The sequence below is a fragment of the Arvicanthis niloticus genome, chromosome 6 (genome assembly GCF_011762505.2).
Source record: "Arvicanthis niloticus isolate mArvNil1 chromosome 6, mArvNil1.pat.X, whole genome shotgun sequence".
In the NCBI taxonomy this organism is placed as follows: Eukaryota; Metazoa; Chordata; class Mammalia; order Rodentia; family Muridae; genus Arvicanthis; species Arvicanthis niloticus.
In genome coordinates, this window is record NC_047663.1 from 18,805,960 (window position 1) to 18,831,602 (window position 25,643).

Sequence of the window (25,643 nt, forward strand, 5' to 3'; positions counted from 1 at the left end):
TGTTCCTGCTAACTGATGGTCTTATTCTCTCTTTCACAATCAAATCAGAAACATTTTTAATATACTTTTATTGTGTTTATATCCATTCTAAGATATTATCTTCTCTTTTCATAAGAATTCAAATTGGAAACATGAGTAGAAGGCAAAATAACTAAGATACAATCCAGCTTTGAATCTAAATGGTCTATGTGTGCATCCTGTAATTTCTTTTCTACCAAAGCCAATTCTTTTTCAGCTTAAGCTGCTAATTTTCTTAGACTATTTAAGTCTGAATAACCTTATAAGGCTTTTAATAAACTACTTTGTTTTTGAGTAGTTAATCCAGTTGTGAGACTTAGCCAATTAACATTTCCAATTTCTTTTTTATATCTTTAAAGGTTTGTAATTGGTTTCTTTTTATCTGTATCTTCTGTGGCTGAATTTTTGCAGAACTATCTTTTATCCTAGATAGTTTATAGAACCTCCTCTTTGTATTTTTTCAGGAGCAATTTGTAATTCCTAACAAGGTAAAATTCTCTTTATCAAATCTTTTTTCTAAGGTATCTGAATCAGGTAGCAAGATAGCATCCACATAATTATAAGTTATAGATTGAGGAAACTGTTTATGAATTATTTTCAACTGCTGTTGCACAAAATATTGGCATAAGGTAAGACTGTTTTACATCCCTGGAGGCAAGACCTTCTATTGATATTTTTTGGTTGGCATGGCATGATTAAATGTGGGCACAGTGAAATACTGTGCTTATTCTCTGTATCTTATTTCTCAAGGGTTATTGAGAAAAAATTGATCTTTTAAGTCAACCACGATTATAGGCCATGCCTTGGGTAACAAAGAAGTTAAAGAGATTTTAGGTTATAAAGAATCCATAGGCTGATGACTTTAATGATTGCTCTCAGATCTGTCAGCATACTCCATTTTCCAGATTTCCTTTTAATGACAAATATAGGACAATTCCAAGGGTTTCTATATGTTGAACCTTCAGCTGCTCTCACCTTTTCTTTATTTAAGGGCCATTGATCTACACAGACAGGCTTGTCAGTTAACTGTTTTAATGGTAGGGTGTTTGGTATTCTATCAGCAGTGGCCCTCCTTATAAATAGGAGAGCCAACCTATGTTGTGTCCTGATTATGGAGCTTGAGCAGTCTCTATGTGTCTTTGATAATATTTGATAATATTTTTCTCAGGAACATTTCTCTTACAGCTCGTGGCTGATGTTGGAGAAATGTTAATCAGTGCTTCCAAGTGTTGTAATAGATCTCTTCTCCATAAGTTTATGACTATATCTGCTTTATTTTATGGACCATATATGGCTTTAATTTTTCTACATGACCTCTGGTCCTATGCATTTAATCCATTTAGACTTTGTTTTACCTGAGACAATGTCCCAATTCCTAGGAACTGTGTAGATACTTTTTGTGGTGGCCAAGTTGAATTCAGGAATCTTGTGATATTATAATAATTATTATTATTATATTGTTGTTATTTGATCCTGTATCCACTAGGCCTTTAATCTTAATTACATCTCATTGTAATTTCAACCTTGGTCTCTTTTCATTTCTAGCAATTGTCAAGATATCTGTCTTCTGCTCTCTTCAGAATCTCTTTTTCTATCTACACGAGCTGCTCTATTTCTGTTAAATGGATTAGTAAACTTTGAGCAGTGCTGTCTGTCCTGTCAGGTTTTCTAGTCAATTTCTAGCAGTTTTTCCTTGGCTGACAGGGAAACAGAGGGTTCATGTTGTCTTTTGTGCCACACCCTGAGCAAGGCCCCTTAGTCAGTTTTCCAACAGAAAGGAATTGCTGCAAATATCAGTGGCTGATCTGCATCCGTAGTCCTCTAGATTCCTTCCACATCTGCTACATATTCAAGAAACTTCCTCCCTAGATTATTATTGGAGAAAAAATTATCCTTAGGAACTGTGTGTCTACAGTTTTAAGGAAATGACCTGATGGCTACAGCAATGGACGTTATGAGTTCTCATGTCTTTGTAATTGTTTGTCTAACCATAACTGAATTGTGAGCTTTAGATTCAGCATCTTCAGTAGTTTTAATCCATTCATAAACAGGTGCAGATCTGGCCCTTAATGGTCTAATAGCCTTCTTTGCATTCAGCATTTGCATTTCAAAAGCTAAAGATTCAATTAAAATCTCTCTAGCAGTTGGATCTGATATGGCTCTATTTAGAACTGAAGTTATCTTTGTAAAAAGCCAATGAACGATTCATTTCAACCCTGGACTATCTTTGTAAATGATTCAGATGCTTGTGCTACTGAATCATTACAGCTACTGTACAACATTGTTCTAAGATGGCATCTTCAAACATAATCTGTACTCTTAATTCAGAATATTGACCTTTACCTAGCAACTGATCCTTGACAATATTGATGCCTCTAGTTTGATTTTGTTGCTGCATAACTGAAGCCTCATCTCTGCACCATGTCAGCCAATGTAGTTGAGGATGGGGTTCTAAGATGGCTGACATCAACTCTCTATAGTCTTCTGGAATTGTATGATTTTATGTAACCCAATTATTAAGTATCTGTCTTACAGAGGGTGAATGTAAGCCATAGGGCATTATTACTTCTTTAAATCTTTTTAAGACTCTGTAAGACTATGGTCTCTCATCCAAATTCCTTAAGCCCTTGTGGATTTCTCTACTGGAGCTAATTGTCTTATTGTAGCTGGAAGAATCATAGCTTCTCTAAGGGGCTTGGACTGCACTTTGCAGTCTTGTCTCAAGGTGGCACCATAGGCTTCAGATTGATTCATCTGAAGATGTGTCTAATTTTTGTTCTCTTGCTTGTAACTTAGCATGGCATTTTTTTTTTTTTTTTTTTTTTTTTTTTGGCCTCTCTTATCTAAGTTCTGACCTAAGCCCTGATCTTTCTTTTTTTTTTCATTAATTTATTTATTCACTTTACATCACTATTACAGCCCCCACAACAGCCTCTCTCATCTCCTCTTCTGAGAAGGGGGAGTGCCCCCCATACCAACCCACTCTGACATATCAATTCACTGCAGGACTAGGTGCATCCTCTCCCACTGAGGCCAGACAAGGTGGGTCAGTTAGGCTAATAGGATCCACGGGCAGGCAATAGTCAGGAACAGCCCCCACTCCAGTTGTGGAGACCTGCATGAAGACCGAGCTGCACATCTGTTATATATGTGTAGGGGGCCTAGGGCCAGCCCACTATTGCTTTTTGGTTGGTGGTTCAGTCTCCAGGAGCCCCCAAGAGTCCAGGCTAGTTGACTCTGTTGATCTTCTTGTAGAGTTCCTATCTGTTTTAGGTCCTTCAATCCTTCCCCCAACTCGTCCACAAGACTCTCCCAAGCTCTATCTAATGTTTGGCTGAGGGTCTCTGCATCTGTTTCCATCAGCTGCTTGGTGGAGCCTCTCAGAGGACAGTTAGGCTCCTGTCTGCAAGCATAACAGAGTATCATTAATAGTGTCAAGGATTGGTTGCTTCCCATGGGATGGGTCTCAAGTTGAGCCAGTCGTTGGTTGGCCATTCCCTCAGTCTCTGTTTCATCTTTGTCCCTGCATATCTTGTAGGCAGGACACATTTTGGGTGGAACATTTTCTAGGTGGGTCACTGTCCTTACCCCTCCACTGGAAGTCCTGCCTGGCTACAGAAAGTATCTACTTCAGACTCCATATCCCCCACAGATGGGAGTCTCATCTAGAGTCACCCCATAGACTCCCCCATCTCGGATCTCTGGCACATCTTAGAGATGACACCCACCCACCCACCACCAGTTTCCATTCTCTCAAGCCCTCCTCTTTCCCACCTAGTTCCCTCCCTCCATCTACCTCCAGTATCTATTTTATTTCCCCTTCTGAGTGAGATTCAAGTATTCTCCTTTGTGCCCTCCTTGTTATGTGCTTCTTGGGATGGTAGATTGTAGTGTGGTTATCCTGTGCTTTGTGACTAATCCACTTATAAGTGAGTAAGTACATACCATGCATGTCCTTTTGGGTTACCTCACTCAGGATGATATTTTCTAGTTCCATTCATTTGCCTGCAAATTTCATGATGTCCTTGTTTTTAATAGCTGAGTAGTATTCTGTTGTGTAAATGAACCACATTTTCTTTATCCATTCTTTGGTTAAAGGATATCTGGGTTGTTTCAAGTTTCTGACTGTTAGAAATAAAACTACTGTGAACATAGCTGAGCAAGTGTCCTTGTGGTATGGTGGAGCATTGTTGTGAGCTGCTCTACCCCACATTGGGGGCCAAAATGTTGCAGCCAGAGCTATCAGTGTTGGAACCCGCACTGCCAAAAGCCTTGGGGACTAACTTGTTAGCCCAAACTGCCCCAAGCTGCTCCAGTCTTCGGGTCAGGGTTCAGCAAGAGAGAGAGTGAGGATGGACTCGAGGAATGGAGACCAGACAGAGTGTGATTCAACCTCGTTTATTCTTCAGTCTCTCTTCTTCTCTCTAAGTCCCTAGTTCCTAGTCCCTAGTGCCTCCAAGTTCCAAGTGCTAAGTGCCTAATGCCTACTACCTAGTTCTTCCGAGTCCTCTAGTCCAAGTGTCTTCTACCTAATGCTTAATAACTAACTCCAAGTTGTACTCTCTAACCTAATTCCTAGTTCCAAGTTGTAATGTAAGTTGTACTGAACTCTTCTGTCTGCCTCTCGCCTTTTATATGTCTCACTTCTAAACCATGCCTCTAAGTCATGCCTTTAAGTCATGCCCTTAGGTCTTGTCTCTAAATCTGATCTCTAAGTCACACCCTTAAGTCACACATCTTTAAGTCTCACACACCCAAGGGAAGATACTGGGTATCCAAAACAAGATGTTATCAGAGTGTGCTCAGCTGTTATAGACCATTGTAATCAAATCTCTTATCCGAGTATATGGCTCAAGATGGCCACAAGGATGATAGCCACCTCCTGTTGGCTCCCCACAGAGCATCTTTTGGATATATGCTCAGGAGTGGTATAGCTGGGTCTTGAGATAGAACTATTCCCAATTTTCTGAGAAACTGCCAAGTTGACTTCTAAATTGGTTGTATAAGTGCTCACTCCCACTAGCAATTGAGGAATGTTCACTTTGCTCCACATCCTGCTAGTATGTGCTGTCATTTGAATTTTTTGATCTTAGTCATTCTGATGGCTATAAGGTAGAATCCCAAATGTTTTCATATGCATTTCCCTAATGACTAAGGATGTTGAACATTTCTTTAAGTGCTTCTTGGCCATTCAAGATTCCTCCATTGAGAATTTTCTATTTAGCTCTGTATCCCATTTTTAATTGGGTTATTTAGTTTTGTTTTTTGTTTGTTTGTTTTGTTTTTCTTGATTTTCCTTATGAAGTTGCAACTTGTTCCTTCAAGGTCTGTAAAGAATTGTATTGGAATTTTGAAGGAAATTGCATTGAATTTGTAGATTGCTTTTGGTAAGATGGCCGTTTTTACTGTTTTTTTTTTTATTTCTTTAAAATACATTTCAGGTTTTATCCCCTCACCCCATTCCCACCACCACCCAGGAACCCCCTATCCTGTCTCTCCTCTTGCCTCCACAAGGGTATGCCCCCACCTACCCCCCACCCCTCCCCTCACCACCCTTGAATTCCTCCCCACTCGGTGTTCAGCCTTCATGGGACCAAGGATCTCCTCTCCCACCCTTGCCCAACAAGGCCATCCTCCCCTAAGTATACAGCTGAAGTCATGTGTGCCTCCTTTTGTGCTCCCGGGCTGGTGGTTTAGACACTGGGGAGCTCTGGTTGGATGGCTGTGTTGCTCTTCTCATGGGGCCACCAACCCTTTCAGCTCCTTCAGTCCTCTAACTTCTTCATTGGAAGCCCTTGATTAATCCTACTGATCCACAAGCATGGCATCTTCCTGTCTTCTGATAGCTTCTTTAGTTTCTTCAGAGACCTGAAGTTCTTGTCATACAGGTCTTTCACTTGCTTGGTTAGAGTTACATCAAGATATCTTATACTATTTCTGGCTATTGTGAAGGGTGTTGTTTCCCTAATAATTTTTTCAGCCCACATATTGTATGTATAAAGGAAGGCAACTGATTTTTTAAGTTGATTTTGTACCCAGCCACTGTGCTAAAAGTGCCTATCAGCTGTAGGAGTTCTCTGGTTGCTTCGAGCCTCATTTCACTCTCTCACTCTCTCTGGAATACAGGGGCTAGAGGGAAGTATTGACCATTGGGATCATGCTGATTGCAGAGGGGCCCAGTGACAGTGTCAGGTAATTTACAGGGTCAATATGATTGACAGAATAAAACTTAAATATATGGTGCTGACAAGAATGCCCAGCAAGAAACTCTGAACTCTTCTCACTCTTAAGTATACATCTATATAGGCAGACAGACAGATATACATTTGGTAATTAGTTCCTGCTGGCAGCTGTGGGTAATTAAGTAAAGATTAATTGTTAGAGTTCCATTCTTTATTGCCCAGGAGCCTCAACCCTCACTGGCTATGCAAGAGGGAGGTTTGGAGAAATTAATTTTTAGTGAACCAGCAAAAGAAAGTCATACTTGCAATAAGAAAAACTTACCCAGGCATTACACATAGAAACAAACATTTATCCATACACACAGACATGTTAGTCCCAACCACCTGTCTCATCAGCTTCACAAGAATTCATGCACACTTACATACATGAACCTATACATACACACAAACACACATAAACAAACACGCACGCGCACACACACACACACACACACACACACACACACACTCATTTGGTGGATAGAATAAAAGCCCTCATGAGCAGGTTTCATTGAGCAAAACCCAGTGCAAAAGAACTCTCATTCTGGAGTATCATTAAGAATTCACAGATTCTCTTTACATTATATTGTATTTCATTATATTATCTATTATCCCTTGTTCTCTTTATGTCTCCCCAAGTGTTTGTGTGTGTGTGTGTGAGAGAGAGAGAGAGACAGAGAGAGAGAGAGAGAGAGAGAGACAGAGAGAGAGAGAGAGAGACAGAGAGAGACAGAGAGAGAGACAGAGGGAGAGAGAGAGAGAGAGAGAGAGAGAGAGAGAGAGAGATTTTGCTGGTATAAAATTCTTCATTTTTTGTGTTTTCTTGGGTATACTTATTCTCCTTGTATTGTTTTCCTTGTAATAGCCTCTGTAGGTCTGGTTTAGTGGAAAGGCATTGTTTAAATTTTATTTTGTTATGGAATATCTTGTTTTCTCCATCTATGGTGATTGAAAGTTTTAATGGGTATAGTAGACTAGGCTGACATCTGTGGATTGTATGACATCTGCCCAGGTCCTTCTGGCTTTTAGAGTTACTGTTGAGACATCAGCTGTAATTCTGATAGGTCTGCCTTTATATGTTACTTGACCTTTTTCCCTTGCAGCTTTTAATTTTTTTTTTTTTTTTTGGATATGTAGTGTGTTGATTACTATGTGGTTGGAGGATTTTTTTTTTTTTTTAGGTTAAGTAGATTTTCTTCTATGGTTTTGTTGAAGATATCTTCTGGGCCTTTGAACTGGGCATCTCCTTCTATTCTTATTACTCTTAGTTTTGGTCTTTTTCTAGTGTACCAAACTTCATGGATTTTTCTTTTTGTGTTGGAAACTATTTAGATTTGGCATTTTCTTTGACCAATGTATGAATTTCTTCTGTCATATTTTCTACACCTGAGAATCTCTCTTCCATCTGTTGTTTTATGGGAGCGATGCTTGCTTCTGTAGTTCTGTTACTTTTCTAGGTTTTCTGCCTCCAGGGTTGCCTCAGTTTTTGTTTCCTTTATGGCTTTTATTTCCATTTTCAGATCTTCAACAGCTTTATTCATTCCTCTCATGTGTTTGGTTGTATTTTCTTGTATTTCTTTAAAAGATTTATTCATTTCCTCTTTAGAGGCCTCTATCATTTTCTTAAGATTAGATTTCAGGTTGTTTTCTTGTACTTCAGGATTTTAAAGATATGCAAGGCCTGCTATAGTAGGTTAGGTGGGTTCTGGTGATGCCATATTGCCCTGGTTTTTGTTGATTGTATTCTTATGCTGGCCTTTAGCCATCTGGTTGTTCCTGGTGTCAGCAGGCCTCCGTGATTGCAGGTAGAGCTGGTTGTCCTTGGTGGCAGGAGGCTTCCAGGGATGCAGGCAGAGCTGGTGGTCCCTGCTGGCTGTAGACCTCCAGAACTGGAGGTTGAGGTATGGACCAGAAGATGGAGTGCAGAGGGGATGGAGCCTTCATTAGGCTACATTATTCCCTCACTAGGATAAGTTGTGGATACTCCCAGACCCTCAGGAGCTTCACCTCAGTTAAAAAGGCCTCTCTGGTTCTTAGGTCCCTGAAGATCTCCCTCATCTAAAACAATTGTTTGAAGTGTTTTCTAAATGTCTGACATATCTGAAATATTCCGAGGAACCTACCTGGCTTCACGTTGTTCACAGTAATGTATTTAAAAATTCAATACTACCTCCATATAACAAATTCTTTCAATGAATTTAATAGTACTAGAGAAGAGGGATTTCTACTTAATGGAAATCCCTCGTGGCTGCTGGGCTTGCTGGGGAACCCAGTGGGCAGGGGATTGGAGCATGGAGTGCTCACCTGGTTGTCCCATGTGGCAGCAGACCTCCAGGGATGCAGGCAGAGGTATGGCCAGCAAACTGGAGTACAGAACTGAGATTGCATGTAGTGGTGTGGACTGGAAAATGGGATGCAGAGAAGGGTCCATTCTGATCTTTCTTAAACAGGATACATAAAATTGCAATCACTACCAAAAATATAATTATTTCTATGCTGGTCATTGAAACAAAATTATACAGGTCCAAGTGCCCTCTGTTGTATTCTCCATTCTGTGTTTTTAAACACAGAAATATTTTCTTTTTAATATCTCTATCTCTCTCCTTCCTTCAAAGATTTTACTATATTATTTTCAAATAATATACATTTTCTCTATGACTGTCTATACACAGCTTTTTTTTCTTTCTTTAGCATCTAAGCACATTTCAAACATATACTACTGGATCAGAGGCCTGCCTGTGCTAGGGACTTTAGCTTCTCAGTCTTGGCCTGGCTTTCACTGCCTGCAGTCACTGGTGCTCCTTTCAAGCCTTAAAGGGCCCAGCTACCCACCACAATCTACCAGACAGGAAGGCGTGGTCCCTCCACACATGAGATGTTTGAAGGCTTCTCAGTGGTCTTCATCCACCATAAACCAGTCCAGCATTATGCCCTACTGGTTCCGTCTCCCACCCAACTCTGGCTGCAGTCACTCTGCCAGCCACATGCCAAGCCTTTCTGCCCTCCACAGGCATCAGCACTGCCACTGAGCACTGGGCTGTGGTGCCCATCTGGCTGGGGCTGGACCAGCCTGGACTGGGCTGGGGTTTCCAACCCACCGTGCCTGAAGGAAGCCTGAGAAACTGCAGTCTCTGAGGTTTCTGTCACCTGCTCACTCACAGAGCAGGGTGCCAGCTGCTCATAAAGTGCTCTTGTTCTGTCACTGGCCTAGCTGTACAGCAAAAGCAGGTGCCCTTAAAGGAGCAGTGTGACTCATGTGGTGAGTGCCTGGCCTGCCTGAGAGACTGAGGTTACTAGGAAACCTGGTCTGCCCTGTGTCTGGAACTTTTCTCAGGCCCTAAACTTGAATTTACATGCCTTCAAGTTGGGCACCAAATATTTGAATAATGACACAGAGGCTTATTAATTTTTATTATAGCTGAGGCCTTAGCTTAGGCTACCTCCCAGCTAGCTCATCGAACATAATTAACCCTTTTAGTCCATGTCTGCCATGTTCCAGCACTTGTTCTTTTCACCTCCATGGCATGATGGTAAATCTTACCACCTCTCAATCTTTCTCCATGAGTCCCTCTCTCTGCCAGAAGTTCTGCCCTCCCTTCCTGCTTCAGCTATTGGCCTTCAGCTCTTTATTAAGCCAATAAAAGGGCAAGGGAGAAAGGCTGTCTACCCAATATAATAGTGGTGATGAACCTTAAGAATAACAGTATCAAAATCTGGTCAGTACTCAGCTCTCTGCCAGTACAGTAATCAACATCTAAGGACTACAAAGACAACCTTCACACTGTGCACAAAAACGTTACCCATGAGTTTGAGGCCAGCATGGTATACATATCAAGTTTCATAACAGCCAGGGCTGCATAGAGAGACCTTGTCTTAAAAAAAAAAAAAAAAAAAAAAAAAAAAAAAAAAAAAGACAGATTTAGGAAGAATAGAGGGGAAGGAAGAGAGGAAAGAAGGATGAACCAACCTAGGAATCATGGAGGCCTTAAAGATCCTACTCTCCAACATTTGACTGTTTTTGATCATCATGACTGAACTGTTACTTGGTGATTGCAAATTTTTCTCCCACATCAGTGAGCTAGTATTTTCTCAAAGACCTACCCTGCTTTTTTCTGGAGTATCATTAAGAATTCACAGATTCTCTTTACATTATATTGTATTTCATTATGTTATCTATTATCCCTTGTTCTCTTTATGTCTCCCAAAGTGTGTTTGTGTGTGTGTGTGAGAGAGAGAGACAGAGAGAGAGAGAGACAGAGAGACAGAGAGAGAGAGAGAGAGAGAGAGAGACAGAGAGAGAGACAGAGGGAGAGAGAGAGACAGAGGGAGAGACAGAGGGAGAGAGAGACAGAGACAGAGGGAGAGAGATTTTGCTGGTGTAAAATTCTTCATTTTTTGTGTTTTCTTGGGTATACTTATTCTCCTTGTATTGTTTTCCTTGTAATAGCCTCTGTAGGTCTGGTTTAGTGGAAAGGCATTGTTTAAATTTTATTTTGTTATGGAATATCTTGTTTTCTCCATCTATGGTGATTGAAAGTTTTAATGGGTATAGTAGACTAGGCTGACATCTGTGGATTGTATGACATCTGCCCAGGTCCTTCTGGCTTTTAGAGTTACTGTTGAGACATCAGCTGTAATTCTGATAGGTCTGCCTTTATATGTTACTTTGACCTTTTTCCCTTGCAGCTTTTAAATTTTTTTTTTTTTTTTTTTTTTTGTATATGTAGTGTGTTGATTACTATGTGGTTGGAGGATTTTTTTTTTTTTTTTTTAGGTTAAGTAGATTTTCTTCTATGGTTTTGTTGAAGATATCTTCTGGGCCTTTGAACTGGGCATCTCCTTCTATTCTTATTACTCTTAGTTTTGGTCTTTTTCTAGTGTACCAAACTTCATGGATTTTTCTTTTTGTGTTGGAAACTATTTAGATTTGGCATTTTCTTTGACCAATGTATGAATTTCTTCTGTCATATTTTCTACACCTGAGAATCTCTCTTCCATCTGTTGTTTTATGGGAGCGATGCTTGCTTCTGTAGTTCTGTTACTTTTCTAGGTTTTCTGCCTCCAGGGTTGCCTCAGTTTTTGTTTCCTTTATGGCTTTTATTTCCATTTTCAGATCTTCAACAGTTTTATTCATTCCTCTCATGTGTTTGGTTGTATTTTCTTGTATTTCTTTAAAAGATTTATTCATTTCCTCTTTAGAGGCCTCTATCATTTTCTTAAGATTAGATTTCAGGTTGTTTTCTTGTACTTCAGGATTTTAAAGATATGCAAGGCCTGCTATAGTAGGTTAGGTGGGTTCTGGTGATGCCATATTGCCCTGGTTTTTGTTGATTGTATTCTTATGCTGGCCTTTAGCCATCTGGTTGTTCCTGGTGTCAGCAGGCCTCCGTGATTGCAGGTAGAGCTGGTTGTCCTTGGTGGCAGGAGGCTTCCAGGGATGCAGGCAGAGCTGGTGGTCCCTGCTGGCTGTAGACCTCCAGAACTGGAGGTTGAGGTATGGACCAGAAGATGGAGTGCAGAGGGGATGGAGCCTTCATTAGGCTACATTATTCCCTCACTAGGATAAGTTGTGGATACTCCCAGACCCTCAGGAGCTTCACCTCAGTTAAAAAGGCCTCTCTGGTTCTTAGGTCCCTGAAGATCTCCCTCATCTAAAACAATTGTTTGAAGTGTTTTCTAAATGTCTGACATATCTGAAATATTCCGAGGAACCTACCTGGCTTCACGTTGTTCACAGTAATGTATTTAAAAATTCAATACTACCTCCATATAACAAATTCTTTCAATGAATTTAATAGTACTAGAGAAGAGGGATTTCTACTTAATGGAAATCCCTCGTGGCTGCTGGGCTTGCTGGGGAACCCAATGGGTAGGGGATTGGAGCATGGAGTGCTCACCTGGTTGTCCCATGTGGCAGCAGACCTCCAGGGATGCAGGCAGAGGTATGGCCAGCAAACTGGAGTACAGAACTGAGATTGCATGTAGCGGTGTGGACTGGAAAATGGGATGCAGAGAAGGGTCCATTCTGATCTTTCTTAAACAGGATACATAAAATTGCAATCACTACCAAAAATATAATTATTTCTATGCTGGTCATTGAAACAAAATTATACAGGTCCAAGTGCCCTCTGTTGTATTCTCCATTCTGTGTTTTTAAACACAGAAATATTTTCTTTTTAATATCTCTATCTCTCTCCTTCCTTCAAAGATTTTACTATATTATTTTCAAATAATATACATTTTCTCTATGACTGTCTATACACAGCTTTTTTTTTCTTTCTTTAGCACCTAAGCACATTTCAAACATATACTACTGGATCAGAGGCCTGCCTGTGCTAGGGACTTTAGCTTCTCAGTCTTGGCCTGGCTTTCACTGCCTGCAGTCACTGGTGCTCCTTTCAAGCCTTAAAGGGCCCAGCTACCCACCACAATCTACCAGACAGGAAGGCGTGGTCCCTCCACACATGAGATGTTTGAAGGCTTCTCAGTTGTCTTCATCTAGATCTAGATCTTCATCAGATCCTACTCTCCAACATTTGACTGTTTTTGATCATCTTGACTGAACTGTTACTTGGTGATTGCAAATATTTCTCCCACATCAGTGACCTAGTATTTTCTCAAAGACCTACCCTGCTTTTCTCTGTAGTATCATTAAGAATTCACAGATTCTCTTTACATTATATTGTATTTCATAATGTTATCTATTATCCCTTGTTCTCTTTATGTCTCCCCAAGTGTTTGTGTGTGTGTGTGTGCGTGTGTGTGTGTGATGTTAAAATCAAACCCAGGCCATTGCACTGATGCACAAACACTATACCAAAGAGCTTCAAATCTGCCATTATTTTTTGGAACACAAAAATAATTCAGATTTGGTCGATGTGATCCATGTTACTATTTAACGATATAAAGTATGGTTAAAGTAAGCTGTTTTAGGCCTACTTTAATATTCTATTGAGAAGAATACACACCCACCCTGACTGTCTGTTGAGCACCCCTGTCACCCTCCATGATTAGTTTCAATAGAAGCAGCAATTTGCCATTGAGTCTCCAAGACCCAGCTGCCCATGCCACGTGCCTCAAGTACTTTTTCCTCAGCAACCCTGTGGTGGCCTTGGGCTGCCTCTTCTACACCTCAGTAACCCTCTTCCAGTAACCCAATTCTCTGTCACTCCATTTATAGGATCTTACCTAGCCACATGGCCTGCTGCCTCTGCAAATTTAAAGCTGACATTGAGGTTATCTGCAAGACAATCAAACTGCATTGTCAAACAGGATGTCTGACAAACACCACACATTGTCGTGAGTTTCTTGCCTGATAAATGATTTAATTTTATGTCTTAATTTTTAACTAGTAATGAAAAAATTCACTAAAAAAGCTTACTTTTATTTATTCATCCACAACTTCTTCCTTGCTGAAGTTGGGCTCTCAGCTATTATTACATGATTAAAAAGTAGAGCTGTTCCATGTGCAGAAAGCAAGAGAAGGGAATGGATGGGAAGGATATCAGAAAGGACCACCGACTCTGCACTATGCTGTCTGCTTGGCAGTTGTTTCCAGTGATTTCGTAGGCATGTAGTGCACTGCAGTCTGTAATTTATGTACATTAGCTCTCTGAGTTTTCTCTCTGATTTTTGCATTTCTAGATTGGTTTTCTTTAGTTTACTTTTGTAATTTTATAAGTGATACTATTTTCATTTATAATCTCTCAAGCTTCTGTTCAACATGACCAGTGAGTTTTGTCTGGGTCTGACAGTGGAACAGAGAGCCCTTCATGTCCATAACTAACCAACTCCCTACTTGTTTTCAACTTCATTCTTTTCTATCACCAGATCATTCATACAGTCTTAAGTATTTCCTAAACTGGGTATGGTGTCACATGAAAGTAATCCCACAGGATGCCGAGGCAAGATGATCCAAGTTGAAAGCCAATCTAGGCAATTTAGTGAGAATATGCAATGGTAATTGCTAGCCCCAATAATCCTGTATAAAAATAATCTAGTTGTTATATGTATAAGCTATATGTCTAGATCTGGAAAATCTAACACTGCACTAATTAATTCTCTAGCTATGGGACCTTTTGTTACTTGTAGTAGTTACTGCTCCATCTTTTCTTCCTCCTCTTCTTCTGTCCTCTCCATTTGGGTGAGTAGCAAGGACCAGGCATGTGTGCACCACCACGTGCAAGCGCCCACTGGGGAGTTTAGAGCACTCTAACCTACTACTGCTATGAGATCCTACCACAGTTTGTTTTCAGTTTTAAAAGAAGACATGGATACAGCTCAGTGGTATAATTTATATTTAGTCCTAAAATATTTTTCTCTATATTAGGCATGTTAGCAATAACTTCATACCAAAATATGATACTTTTCTTGTCTAAATAGCTTGAATGCAGATCTTTTCCCTTGATCTAGGGGATGGTAAATAGAGTGAGCATTTGGCTGTTCATATAAATAATAATTACATTATTCTCTTCTTCCCCAGAAATGGCAAGTAAGCTTTTCCCTTCTTTTATACATCAGAAGTATCAACTGCTGTCACTTCATGCCTAAGTCATCTCTCCCTAATTCTAGGCTGTCCATAGGCCCACAGTTTTCTTTTCACCACCTCCTTGAACCCTCACTACCACGGAAAATCCTCATAATTCTCCTGGGATAGAAACATAGCTACACAGTGGTACCCTTGACCTTCCCACTATCAGAAGATTTGTGTTGCTCCCACATGAAGCTGGAAGAATGAGAAATGAAGTGAGAAAAGGCCCAGATAAGAGTAGCTCTGACCTTGTGCATTTTATGACTCAAGTAATGTTGATCCATAAATAGCTATTGTTTTATAAATGGATTGTACATAGGAATGAACCCAGAAAATTAACATGCCTTTACCTATACCTTATAGCCCCCAGCCCCAAATATAATGGAAGAACCACAGAGAGAAGGATGCTCCATCCATTCTGGGAGCTAGACTAAGTGGCAACAGAGCCCATAGGAAGAAATTGGAACATCTAATCTAGCATTTCTGCCCTGTGTCCACTCTAAGGGTGTCCATCATCATGGCCAGCTGTGAGTGTATCCACACAGGGCACACTAAAAAGATGGAGGCAGGAAGCTTCATGGGCCTTTCAAACTGAGATGAGAGAGTGTGGGTCTAGGAGCCTGAGAAGGTTCTCTGCTGGTCAGTCGGATGTGTGGAGACGCTAGCTTTGTCTTCAGGCCCTGGGCTCTACTGGCCCATTGGCTGTCTTAAACAGATGTTCTGTGTGCACACTGTGGAATATTCCAATTAAGCAGCTACTTTGCCAACAACACTCTCTCTTTCTCTTGTTGCCCTATCAAAGGATTAAGTTAGGTTTGTTTCCCCCATACACTACTGGCACCACAATATTTTCTGGCTCCTAATTTATTTGATTGGGGAATATTTCTGTAGACTGAGGAAGGGCTGCCAGTTCTCTCTGACTGAAGGCAATTTCTTCTTTTTTGACAGTTGAGGAAGCATCTATAAGGAACCCAGGAGGAGCATTCATGAAAGTGTTGCAGGCCCGGAAGGGGAACAGCAGCACTGAGCTCACTATTGAACCAGAAAGGGGCAATTCAGACGAAGATTATGCCAACTATTCCAGTTCCATGGATGAAAAGACAGACTTTGATGATGAAAATGATGTTATGAGCGCGCTAAATTACATACTGCCATATTTCTCAGAGGGAAATATGGAAGACATAATGTCTTCAATGTTACCATACATTAAACTGCTGTTTTCTCATGCACAAGATACAGGTAATTCCTTGGGATCTTTGCAGAAGGACACAGTAACTGTTTCTGCTACAAATGAATCTAAGTCCAATAATGTCACTTACAAAAATAAATTGAATAAACTTCATTTTTTAGAAAATTTGTTAGACAAAAAAATTGATGAGGTTCAAAAGGAAGAGAAACCTGGGAGGCATAAGGCAAAATCTAAAAATATAAGTCCCAAATTTAAACGACGAATATTTGAAAAGAGATGGGAACCCGCCCAGGCAGAGGAAGACTCTTTCTCCCCAGAACTGTCCCTGGTGGACAAGGCTCCCACTACAAAATCGCTACCTGAGTTCATAGACAGACGAAAAGACTTGTCTTACACCATTTATGTTTTAGAAAGTGCAAATGCCAATGTGAAGAGAACGAAGGGTTCTAACCCAAGTTTACAAAGTGAAGAAAGATATCGAAACCTTAGAAAGAAAAAATCTCAGTTTCAGTTGATTGCAAAGCGGCCAGCAGCATCCTCTGCAGTGAGGAGCCTGATAAATTCCCCTGCACGAGGGATCTTTTCATCTTTAGGAGATCTGAGTTACTCAGAAAGGCCCTTTCCAGAATTATATGCAGCTCCAGAGTCCACTATAGAAAAGCCTCTTGAAGAAATTCAGGCTGCAACAGATAATATTGGAGAAAATATTCTTGAACCAATCCTCACTATGCCTGAAGAAACTACATCAAAAAATAAGCCTGAGATTCCTACTGCAGATTCTGATATCCCTATACCCAGTGTACCAGGCTTAATTCCAACAGTTGAGCAAACCAATGAGCCACAGGTACACTTAGTTTTCGGGTCTGACTCACCTAACTTCAACGAAGTTGTTTACCCATCACTGATGACGCCAGAAGAACAGTTTGAATCTCATCTAAACCAGCATCTGGGGCCCCTCATCCCCAACAGCAATGTGAGAAGGCTCATCTCTCACGTCATCAGGACGTTGAAGATGGACTGCTCTGACAGTCAAGTGCAACTGTCTTGTGCCAAGCTCATCTCCAGAACAGGCCTCCTGATGAAGCTTCTCAGTGAGCAGCAAGATTTCAAGCTGTCCAGGACTGACTGGGATACAGACCAGTGGAAAACTGAGGACTACATCAAGGAGAGCACAGAAGCCAAAGGCGAACAGAAGAGTCTGAAACTAAGTCAGGTGAGGACAGCGCTGAGACACAAGGCCCAGTCTCCTCAGTCAGCTCAATAGAAATGATTAGAGGCTCCCACTCCTGATCTTCTGCTGGCCACAAAACTCTAGCCCAGCCAAGACAGTGATTCCCACTGTGCTTTTAAATTGGTTGTCAGAAGAAATCTAAAACACAAAGTATAATAACTGCATTAGATAGGTAGCACATCCAATTTTGATATATTGGATGCTACTGAAATAGAAAATTTTTATTAGGGGTTTTTTCTTATTGTCATTTCTTATTACAGTGCTGGGCATTAAACTCAGGATGTTGTACACATGGTATGCAAGGGCTTGACCACTAAGCTGTGTACTCTACACTTAGTTTTGCTTTCGTTTATTGGTTATTTGGTGACTATTGTTTTTTTCATTTTATTTTGTTTTGTTTTGTTGGTTTTTTTGAGATGGGGTCTCACTATGTATTTATGGCTAGCCTGGAACTTGCTAAGTAGACCAGGTTAGCATTGAACTTACAGATATCCACCTGCATCTGTCTCCAGAGTGCTGGGGTTATAAGTGTGTGCCACCACACCAAGCCCAGGTTTTAGTTTCATTGAACCAAAGTCTTACTGTATAATCCAGGTTAGCCAAGAACCCACCTGATATTGGTGTCAAGGGTTGTGCTTGAACTTGTGGCAGTCCTCCAGCCTGATTCACCTATGTGCTAGATTACATACACATATCAGTTATCATGCACAGCTCAAGCAAGAATGGATTGTGAACAATTAACCTTCTACTTCTTTCATTTGTATTACTTTATTATTATTTAACAACAACAGAAATGTCCATTTATCTTATATATTTCAGCTTTCAAATGAAGTCTCAGGGTTCGGCTACAATAACAAAGTCATCTTGGCGATATCTGTGACCATTGTAGTAATAGTTTTGATTATCATTTTGGGTCTCATCGAGGTAAGGACAACAGTATATTTTTGTATCCAGAACATGCTCTGTATGCATAGTAGATTTAGAACCTGTAAACTGGAAACCAGAGCCACTTAGCCTTTCTGTCTGATGATGTCCCTGTATGTTCCCAGGTTTTCTGTCTGTGAAGCATGTTCCTCAATGCCAGGTCCTTATGTCACATTCTGATTTGGTGTCAGAGGGTGGTTGATGTGAGACACTCTGGAGCAATGAGTGAGTTTTCTCTCTGTGACAACAGGCTCAGTTTTAGGCTTAAAAATCAGAGGCTGTCCACTGGCCAGTGCAGACAGCACCCTCCACACCTTCTGGTGGTTGTGACCTTCTAGGAGATTTCTGTACAGTCCTGTGCTGCTCTTTCGTTGTGTGTACAGTTAGTTCATCTTACATTTCTCTATATTTTCATTATTTCTTCTGCCAATTTAGATGATGGGCTTGGTGAGAAGAGGAAGCATGCCCAGTGTTCTGCCTGTAGTAGATAGCAGTGAGGTTCAAAGAAGAGAACTGAGACATCCCATCAGTTCCACTGCTTAAGATAGCATCAGCAAGACATTTGGCACACTTCTGTAGTCCCAGCACTCGGACACAGAAACAGGGTGATCCGGAGTTCACGGACATCCTCAGCAATTTAGAGAGTTCAGGCCAGGAATGCACAAAATGACCTAAACAAACAGAGATCCAAGATAATAGTGACAAAGAAAAGCAGTGACCACATGACTGCGGCAGTGACTGTACACAGGGACTGAGGCCTGGAATTCTTCTATGGCCTCTGCAGGCTGAACAGGAGCTGCATTCCTAGACTTAGGAAGACTTGGGTGATGTCACTCTTTAGTAGTTTAGTCAGTGGTGAAAACTGAATCAATTGTAATAGAACAACCACATAACTGTTTTGTGGCCAAGCAATGAAGAAAGCTTCCTATTCTTTAACTTAAAGGATGATAAAGTAAAAGCAGCAGTCATTTTAAAAAGATTTGTGTGGAGGAAAATGCCTGTCTAGTCCCGACTCCACAGGCAGGACCTGTGGTGTATCTCAGCACTGCCTTCTGCATCCTTAGGAGAGCTGGTACTTGTGCCAGCTGAGCACAGGTCAGAGTCCTCCATTATTGTCTGACCTAGTCACAAAACTGTTCAAGGAAGATCGTATATCCATCTTCTCCTAGGATGAAAGAGCAACTTAAGGCACATGAGCTAAACCAAGAGCAGAGCTGCACTCCCCTGACCCTGAAGCCCATGGCTTACCCTTCACATCCCTGGTCAGTTTTGCCTCCTTAGAGACAAACAGGAAGTATTGGGAGTTGGAGAGCACAAGGAGACGTTGTAGACCACCCAAAGCATTAGTACACCTCATAGACAAACAACCCAGTGGAAAAGGAACTGCCTCTCACCAAAGCCACTCATCTGCCAGAGCCTCCTCCCACTGAGGTATGCTCTGGTGAAGAGGCTGTGCCCCCTCAGGCACTTTCTGCTGCTACTTTCTAGCACATTCCTAACACCATTTTGTCATTTGTACCTGCTTCTCTTGATTTTCCTTTCTTGTTTCTTTGAGACAAGGTCTCAAGTAGCCCAGGTTAGCCAACAGTCCACCATGTAACCTAGCCTAGCCCTCAACTCCTCATCCTCCTGCATCTCTCTCCCCAGTGGTTGCATCACATGATCCATCATACCCAACACTTATTTCTACTTTTTATCCTTCTAAAATTTGTTTCATTTATCTGTTTTTTAGTAGGATTGAGGGCAGGGAATCCTTTTCCTCCTAAGTTAATGTACAATTTTGCTCTGAGTATGGGTACCCACAGAGGCCAGAAGGGTGTCTAATCCCGAGAAACTAGAATTACAGGCTATTATGAGCTGTCTGGCAAGAGTGCTAGAACTCAACTCGGACTACTGACCCATCTCTCTATCCCAGTTCATAATAATTTTTATTGAATCATTCCTTTTTATTGGTCTAAAATACCACCTGTTGTTCTTTTCCATTGATCCTGCTGCCTTTTCTGTACCAGAAACAGGGCCACACCACCAAATGTGGCCTTGTGCGAGAAAGCAAGCATCTTGTTTTTGAGATAAATCCCCTGCCTGTCTCTTCTTGTTTTAAAGATTTATTTTTATTTGTCTGTGTGTATCCCTATGTCTGCTCATGTGTGTGGGCACCCATGGAGGCCAAAAGGATCCCTGGAGCTGGAGGTACAGGCACTGTGAACCTCCCCATGTGAGTACTAGGGACCCCAATACCATCCTCTGGAAGAGCAGGAAGCAGTCTTAACCACTGGGCCATCTCTCCAGCTGCTTCTGCATGTATGTCTGTGCAGCATGGAACACATGCTGCCTGCAGAGGCCCTGTGAGGGTGTGGGGCCTGGGACTAGATTTACAGGCAGTTGTAAGCTACCATGTTGCCTGCTGGAAATCAAACGCAGGCCCTCTGCAAGATCAGCTTGTGCTGTTAACTACTGATCCATCTCTCCTGCCTTAGCTTTTTAAATTAAAAAAAAAATGTATTAGTCAAGGCTATTTGAACCTACAATGAGTTCTAGGCCAGTCAGGACTGCATAGTAAGACGCTGTCTCTAAACAAAATTTTTAATTATTATGTAGTGGGGCACACATGTGGAGATCAGGGGAGTTAGTTCTTGACTTTCACCATGTAGGATCCCAGCAATGGAACTCACTCAAGCAGGGTTGCTTACAGGCATCTTTACTTGCTCAGCCATCTCTCTGGTGCTGGATTTCTTTGTTTTGAACCTGGAGCCAAGACTGACCTGATATTTCTTACAGAAGAGTTGTGAAGCTTTTATCACATAGAACTTTCACATCTTTAGTTAAGTTTACCCTCGGCTCCTTCTCTGTCTTCGTCCATGTTGTACTAGTTTCTAGTGTGGAGGATGTGTGAGGGCCACTGGGGCTGCTGCGTGGATCTGTCCATTTTGTGACTTACCTTACCCTACCAACATTTTATTGCTCCCAGTACGATTTTACTTAATCTCTTTGGCTTTTCGGTTGTTTCGAATACAAATAGTACTAGTTTTTTCCCTTTCTTCCCAACATGTCCCCACTTGTTTCCATTTTTGCATATTGAGACCACCTTGACACAGTGGCCTATGGCTGTCACAGAGGCCTCCTGCCTTGTTCTTGGTCTCTCAATAGCACCATTGTTTAGGCTTCTGGTATACGCTTTGATAAAGTTAAGAGTATTTCTTATTTTTCACTTTTAACAGAAATTATTTTTATTAGGAATTGTTTTCTGAATTTTATCTGAAACAGTCAGTACAACGTATTAAGTGAAACCTTAAGCTAGGTGTTGTGAAGAGAGGAAGACCAGCTCAGTGGGACTCCTATGCTCATTGAGCAGGCAGGACCTCAGTGAAGTGGAGGAATGAGTGGATCTAGACACAGTGGGCATTTTGGTAATCAGAATTGTGTTTTCTTCCAAAACAGGTTTATTCCCACAGAACAAAAAAGGGAGATGAAGAAAATTCCACGTGGTAAATATGAGAAAATCTTTCAAGGAGACACTAAGACTTAGCAGAAATCTTGGAACTCACCTAAGTTAATTCACTCATCTGATTGGGAGACAATTTCCAGAAAGGATATTATCCTCTCTGTTGATTTACCTGGCTCCCAAGGAGGCAGCTGGTACCAGCATGGGTGCCTCTGGTGTTGTCAGGCCTTCAAAGAGAGTGGAAACCCATAGGTTTGAGCTGCACCAGCTTTTGCTAGTGCCCTCTGCTGCCCACGGTGTTGAGTGCAGGGCTGTGAGTGGCAGGACACAAGCCCCTCCTGTGCAGGGAAGAGAAACATCTCATCCTCTTGGTCGCTGTTTGATCCTGTTCTTTCTTTTACTGACACAAACCTCATAGAACTATGGCCAGGAGAGACTATGGACAATAGGTACCTCTCTTCTAATGAAATGAAGACTGGAGGAAATGTCTGCCTCTATGACCACTTTTTTCTAGGGCATGTCAGAAAGAGGACCATTCTCCCTGGTGGGGCCCTTGTCCTTTCATTCCACTGTGCTCAGCCTTTGGTCATGTTTCATTATAAATCTGTACAGCATCTACATCTGGAAAATGCAACCCAAGTTTTCTAATGTCCTTGGAATCAGAAAGGATGGCAGTGTATATTGGTGCTAGTTATGTCCTTTACTGCCTCTTTTTTTTCAGTCATCAATAATGTTTTTATTTCAGGTACAGCTGCAAGCACATTTTTTTTTTGACACAGGGTTTCACACTTATCTCAGGCTGTAATGAAACTCCTATGTAGCCAAGGCTGGCCTCAAAACTCTTGTTTCTGCTTCCCAGGTACTGGAATTAGGTATAATCCATCATGCCCAACTAGCCATGTCCTTTAAACTGTTCTCAGGACTCACTCGTCAGAGGCAGTCTGCAGGGTGAAATTCTGAGTTTATGAGCTAAGCTGTGGACTCGACCATTGCACTTGGAGCTGGGCAAACAAGAGTGTCCCCCTCCCTCACCTCAGAAAATCTGTATGTGAGAGTTGGTCTAAAGGCACCAACCTTGGGAAAGGCTCTGGAGAGCAAAATGCTTCTGCCCAGGACAGTTTCTTCAAAGAGACAGGTTTGTTCAAAGGGATAAGTGGGGCTCTGTCATGCTGGCACTTTGGCTGTGCTCCAGGGCAACCCATAGAGAAAGATCTCATCAGAGGCCTTGTGGGGGCTCCTAGAACAAAAGTTCCTAGAAGCCAGGTATGCATGGAATTGTTCTCAAGTCCCAGGCTGCAGTGATTTTCTTATGGGAAGAGCCAAGATGTCTTCCATTAGAGACACAAAAGCAAATGACTCAGTCCCTAACTGACTTCTGTGTGTGTTTTCTTCCAAGGGGTAAGAAATATGACAAGGAAAGCAAGAGTCAGGTAAGCTTGAGACTGGGCACTGTGGAGGAGATGGTGCGGTAAGCCAAATTAATGTCTCTCCTTCTGTTTCCTAGGGAAAATTTGTCTGGCTAAGATGTCCACTGTGGATTAAAACTATATTCAAAAGAAAGAAACAGGATAATTTACAGGCCAAGCCATCTTCTGAGAAGTCTCAGGATAAATCGTGGTAAATGTCTCTCTCAATGAGGAGCTAAGGGCAAGTTGTTCATTTCAAAGTTTGAAAACCTTGGCATTGTTCTTCCAGGGAGGTGAAGAAAAAAGCCTCAGTATCAAGGAAGGCCCCTGAAGAGGAAGAGACTGAACCAGTCGAAGCCTCAGAATGAACTGCTATCATTTATTAATAAATTATTTTTTGTTGATTTGTGTCAAATATACATGAAAATTGATACACAGCAGATGAGATTGGGGGCCAGTAAAGATAGTTCGTCCCCATTGTGTGAGAGCAGTTACTGTGCAAGCCTTGTGACCTGGAGTAAGTAAGATGAATGTGGTGGTTTGAAGGAGAATGGCTCCCACAGGCTCATAGATTTGAATAACTGGTCCCCAATTGGTGTGGAACTATTTGGGAAGGGTTAGGAGGTACAGCCTTGTTGGAGGAGGTGTCGCTGGGAGTGAGATTTGAGGTTTCAAAAGCTGAGGCCATTCCTAGTTAGCTCTCTTCTCTCTCTTTGTTCTCTCCCTCATCCCACCCTCATTGTCCTTTCCTTCCTCCCTTCTTCCTTTCCTCCTTCCTTCCTCCCTCCCTCACACTCTCTCCTAACACATTATACTTTTTTCTTTTTATTTATTCTCATACATCCTGACCATAGCCTTCTTTTCCTCCATACTTTGAGTACCCCCCCACCCACATACACACCTCTTCTCCCCCCCCAGACCCAGTGCTCCTCCATTCATGTCCTGTCAGAAAACAGTAGACCTTGCAGTGATATCAAGCAAACACAGCATTAAAAGGTACAATAAGACTAAGTACAAATGCTTCCATCAAGACTGGACAAGGCAACCTAGTAAGTAGGAGGCTGTCCTAGTTAGGGTTTTACTGCTGTGAACAGACACCATGACCAAGGCAACTCTGATAAGGACAACATTTAATTGGGCTGACTTACAAGTTTTGAGGTCCAGTCCATTATCATCAAGGTAGGAGCATGGCAGCTTCTAGGCAGGCATGGTGCAGGCAGAGTTGAGACTTCTACATCTTCACCGGAAGGCTGCTAGCAGAATACTGACTTCCAGGCAGCTAGGGCCAGGGTCTTAAAGCCCTTGCCCACAGTGACACACTCCAACAAGGCCACATCCTACTCCAGTAGGGCCACATCTTCTAATAGTGCCACTCCCTGGGCCAAGCATATACAAACCATCACAGAGGGGAAAGGGTCCTAAGAGCAGACAAAAGAGTCAGAGACACCCCCACTTCCACTGTTAGGAGCCCCATAAACACCCCAAGCTAAACCAATCACAGCATGTAAGCAGAGGACCTAGCACAGACCCATGCAGACTCCATGATTGTTGCCCAAGTCTCTGTGAGCCCCTATGAGCCTTGTTTAGTTGATTCTGTGGACTGTGTTCTCCTGGTGTCCTTGAACCCTCTGGCTCCTACAATCCTTCCTTCTCTTTTGTGGAGTTCCTTGAACACTGCATAGTGTTTGGGTATAGGGTGTCTGCATCTGTTCCCATCAGCTGCTGAAGGAAGCTTATTTGATGACAGTTATTGAACTAGATACCAATCTATGAATATAGCAAAGTATCATTAGGAATCATTTCCCTGGCTTTTGGTGGGAGGAGCTGGTCAGTCTTGTTTAGTTCTATACTAGGTCTCTCTGAGCTACCCAGCTTCCAGTTTCTGGCCGTCCAAAAGATACATTTGAGGGACTAGAGAGATGATTCAGTGTCTACAAGTACTTGCTGCTCTTCCAAAGAACTTGGATTTGATTCCCAGCACCCAGTGACTCTATCTTACAACTCCAGCTACTAGAGATCTGATGCCAGCTCAGAAGCCTCCATGGGCACCAGATTTGTACACGGTGCCCAAATACACATCCAGCTGAAACATAAAATTAAAAAAATTAAAACCTTTGAATAGAAACTTTAGACTGGTATTGGTCAGGCAGTGAGGCTGGTTCTGCCTGGAGGGTCTGCAAACCTGTGGAAGATTGGGCTCTGTCCCTCACCTTTGTGGACTCGCCCTCACTCCACCTGAGCTCTCTGAGGAAACCAGCAGGAGTCACTTGCAGAGGCACAGTAGTATGCATGACGTCTTTTTTCTTTTACCCTCTTTCTTTTCCAGTTCAGAACACTAGCTCTGGGTCTCCTGCTGGGGCTAGGATGGGGAAGAAACTGACTTGTCTTTCAGGGTCACTGCCCACACTGAGAGAGGAAACTGTGGGTCATCACCACGACCTGTGTCTGGTCAGTAAGCCAGCCCTTCTCGCACACTTGTATCCTCAGAGGAAGCCTGTGTCTGCAGAGAGGAGTGCTAGAAGTGGAGAAGGGGAGGAAATTGTGTTAGGTGTGGGTCAGGAGGTCAGTGCCTATGTTCCGGGCCTTCTGTATGTAATCTGAGTCTCCATACCCCCCAACACTGCAGTGGCTCACCCTGGTTTCTACACCACTGTCTAGGCGAGGGACACACCAAGAGTCGAA

The 25,643-nt window shown here is 42.0% G+C and overlaps 1 protein-coding gene across 3 annotated transcripts in view; it reads left to right on the top strand.

The window, feature by feature from the left end:
- The window catches only part of LOC117709940 (uncharacterized), a 63,226-nt gene extending 39,861 nt beyond the window's left edge, over positions 1-23,365 (top strand). For 2 of the 3 annotated variants that reach the window (XM_076935667.1, XM_076935668.1), the window contains 7 exons: positions 13,420-13,538; positions 15,718-17,171; positions 18,009-18,113; positions 21,552-21,598; positions 22,952-22,985; positions 23,060-23,172; positions 23,251-23,365. In XM_076935667.1, the coding sequence (XP_076791782.1) occupies positions 13,420-13,538; positions 15,718-17,171; positions 18,009-18,113; positions 21,552-21,598; positions 22,952-22,985; positions 23,060-23,172; positions 23,251-23,329 (1,951 nt within the window). In that variant the 3' untranslated portion in view covers positions 23,330-23,365. Of the gene's footprint in view, positions 1-13,419; positions 13,539-15,717; positions 17,172-18,008; positions 18,114-21,551; positions 21,599-22,475; positions 22,662-22,951; positions 22,986-23,059; positions 23,173-23,250 lie in introns of those variants that run through there. The other variant, XM_076935669.1, reaches the window with a different exon arrangement.
- Positions 23,366-25,643: the final 2,278 nt, after the last annotated feature.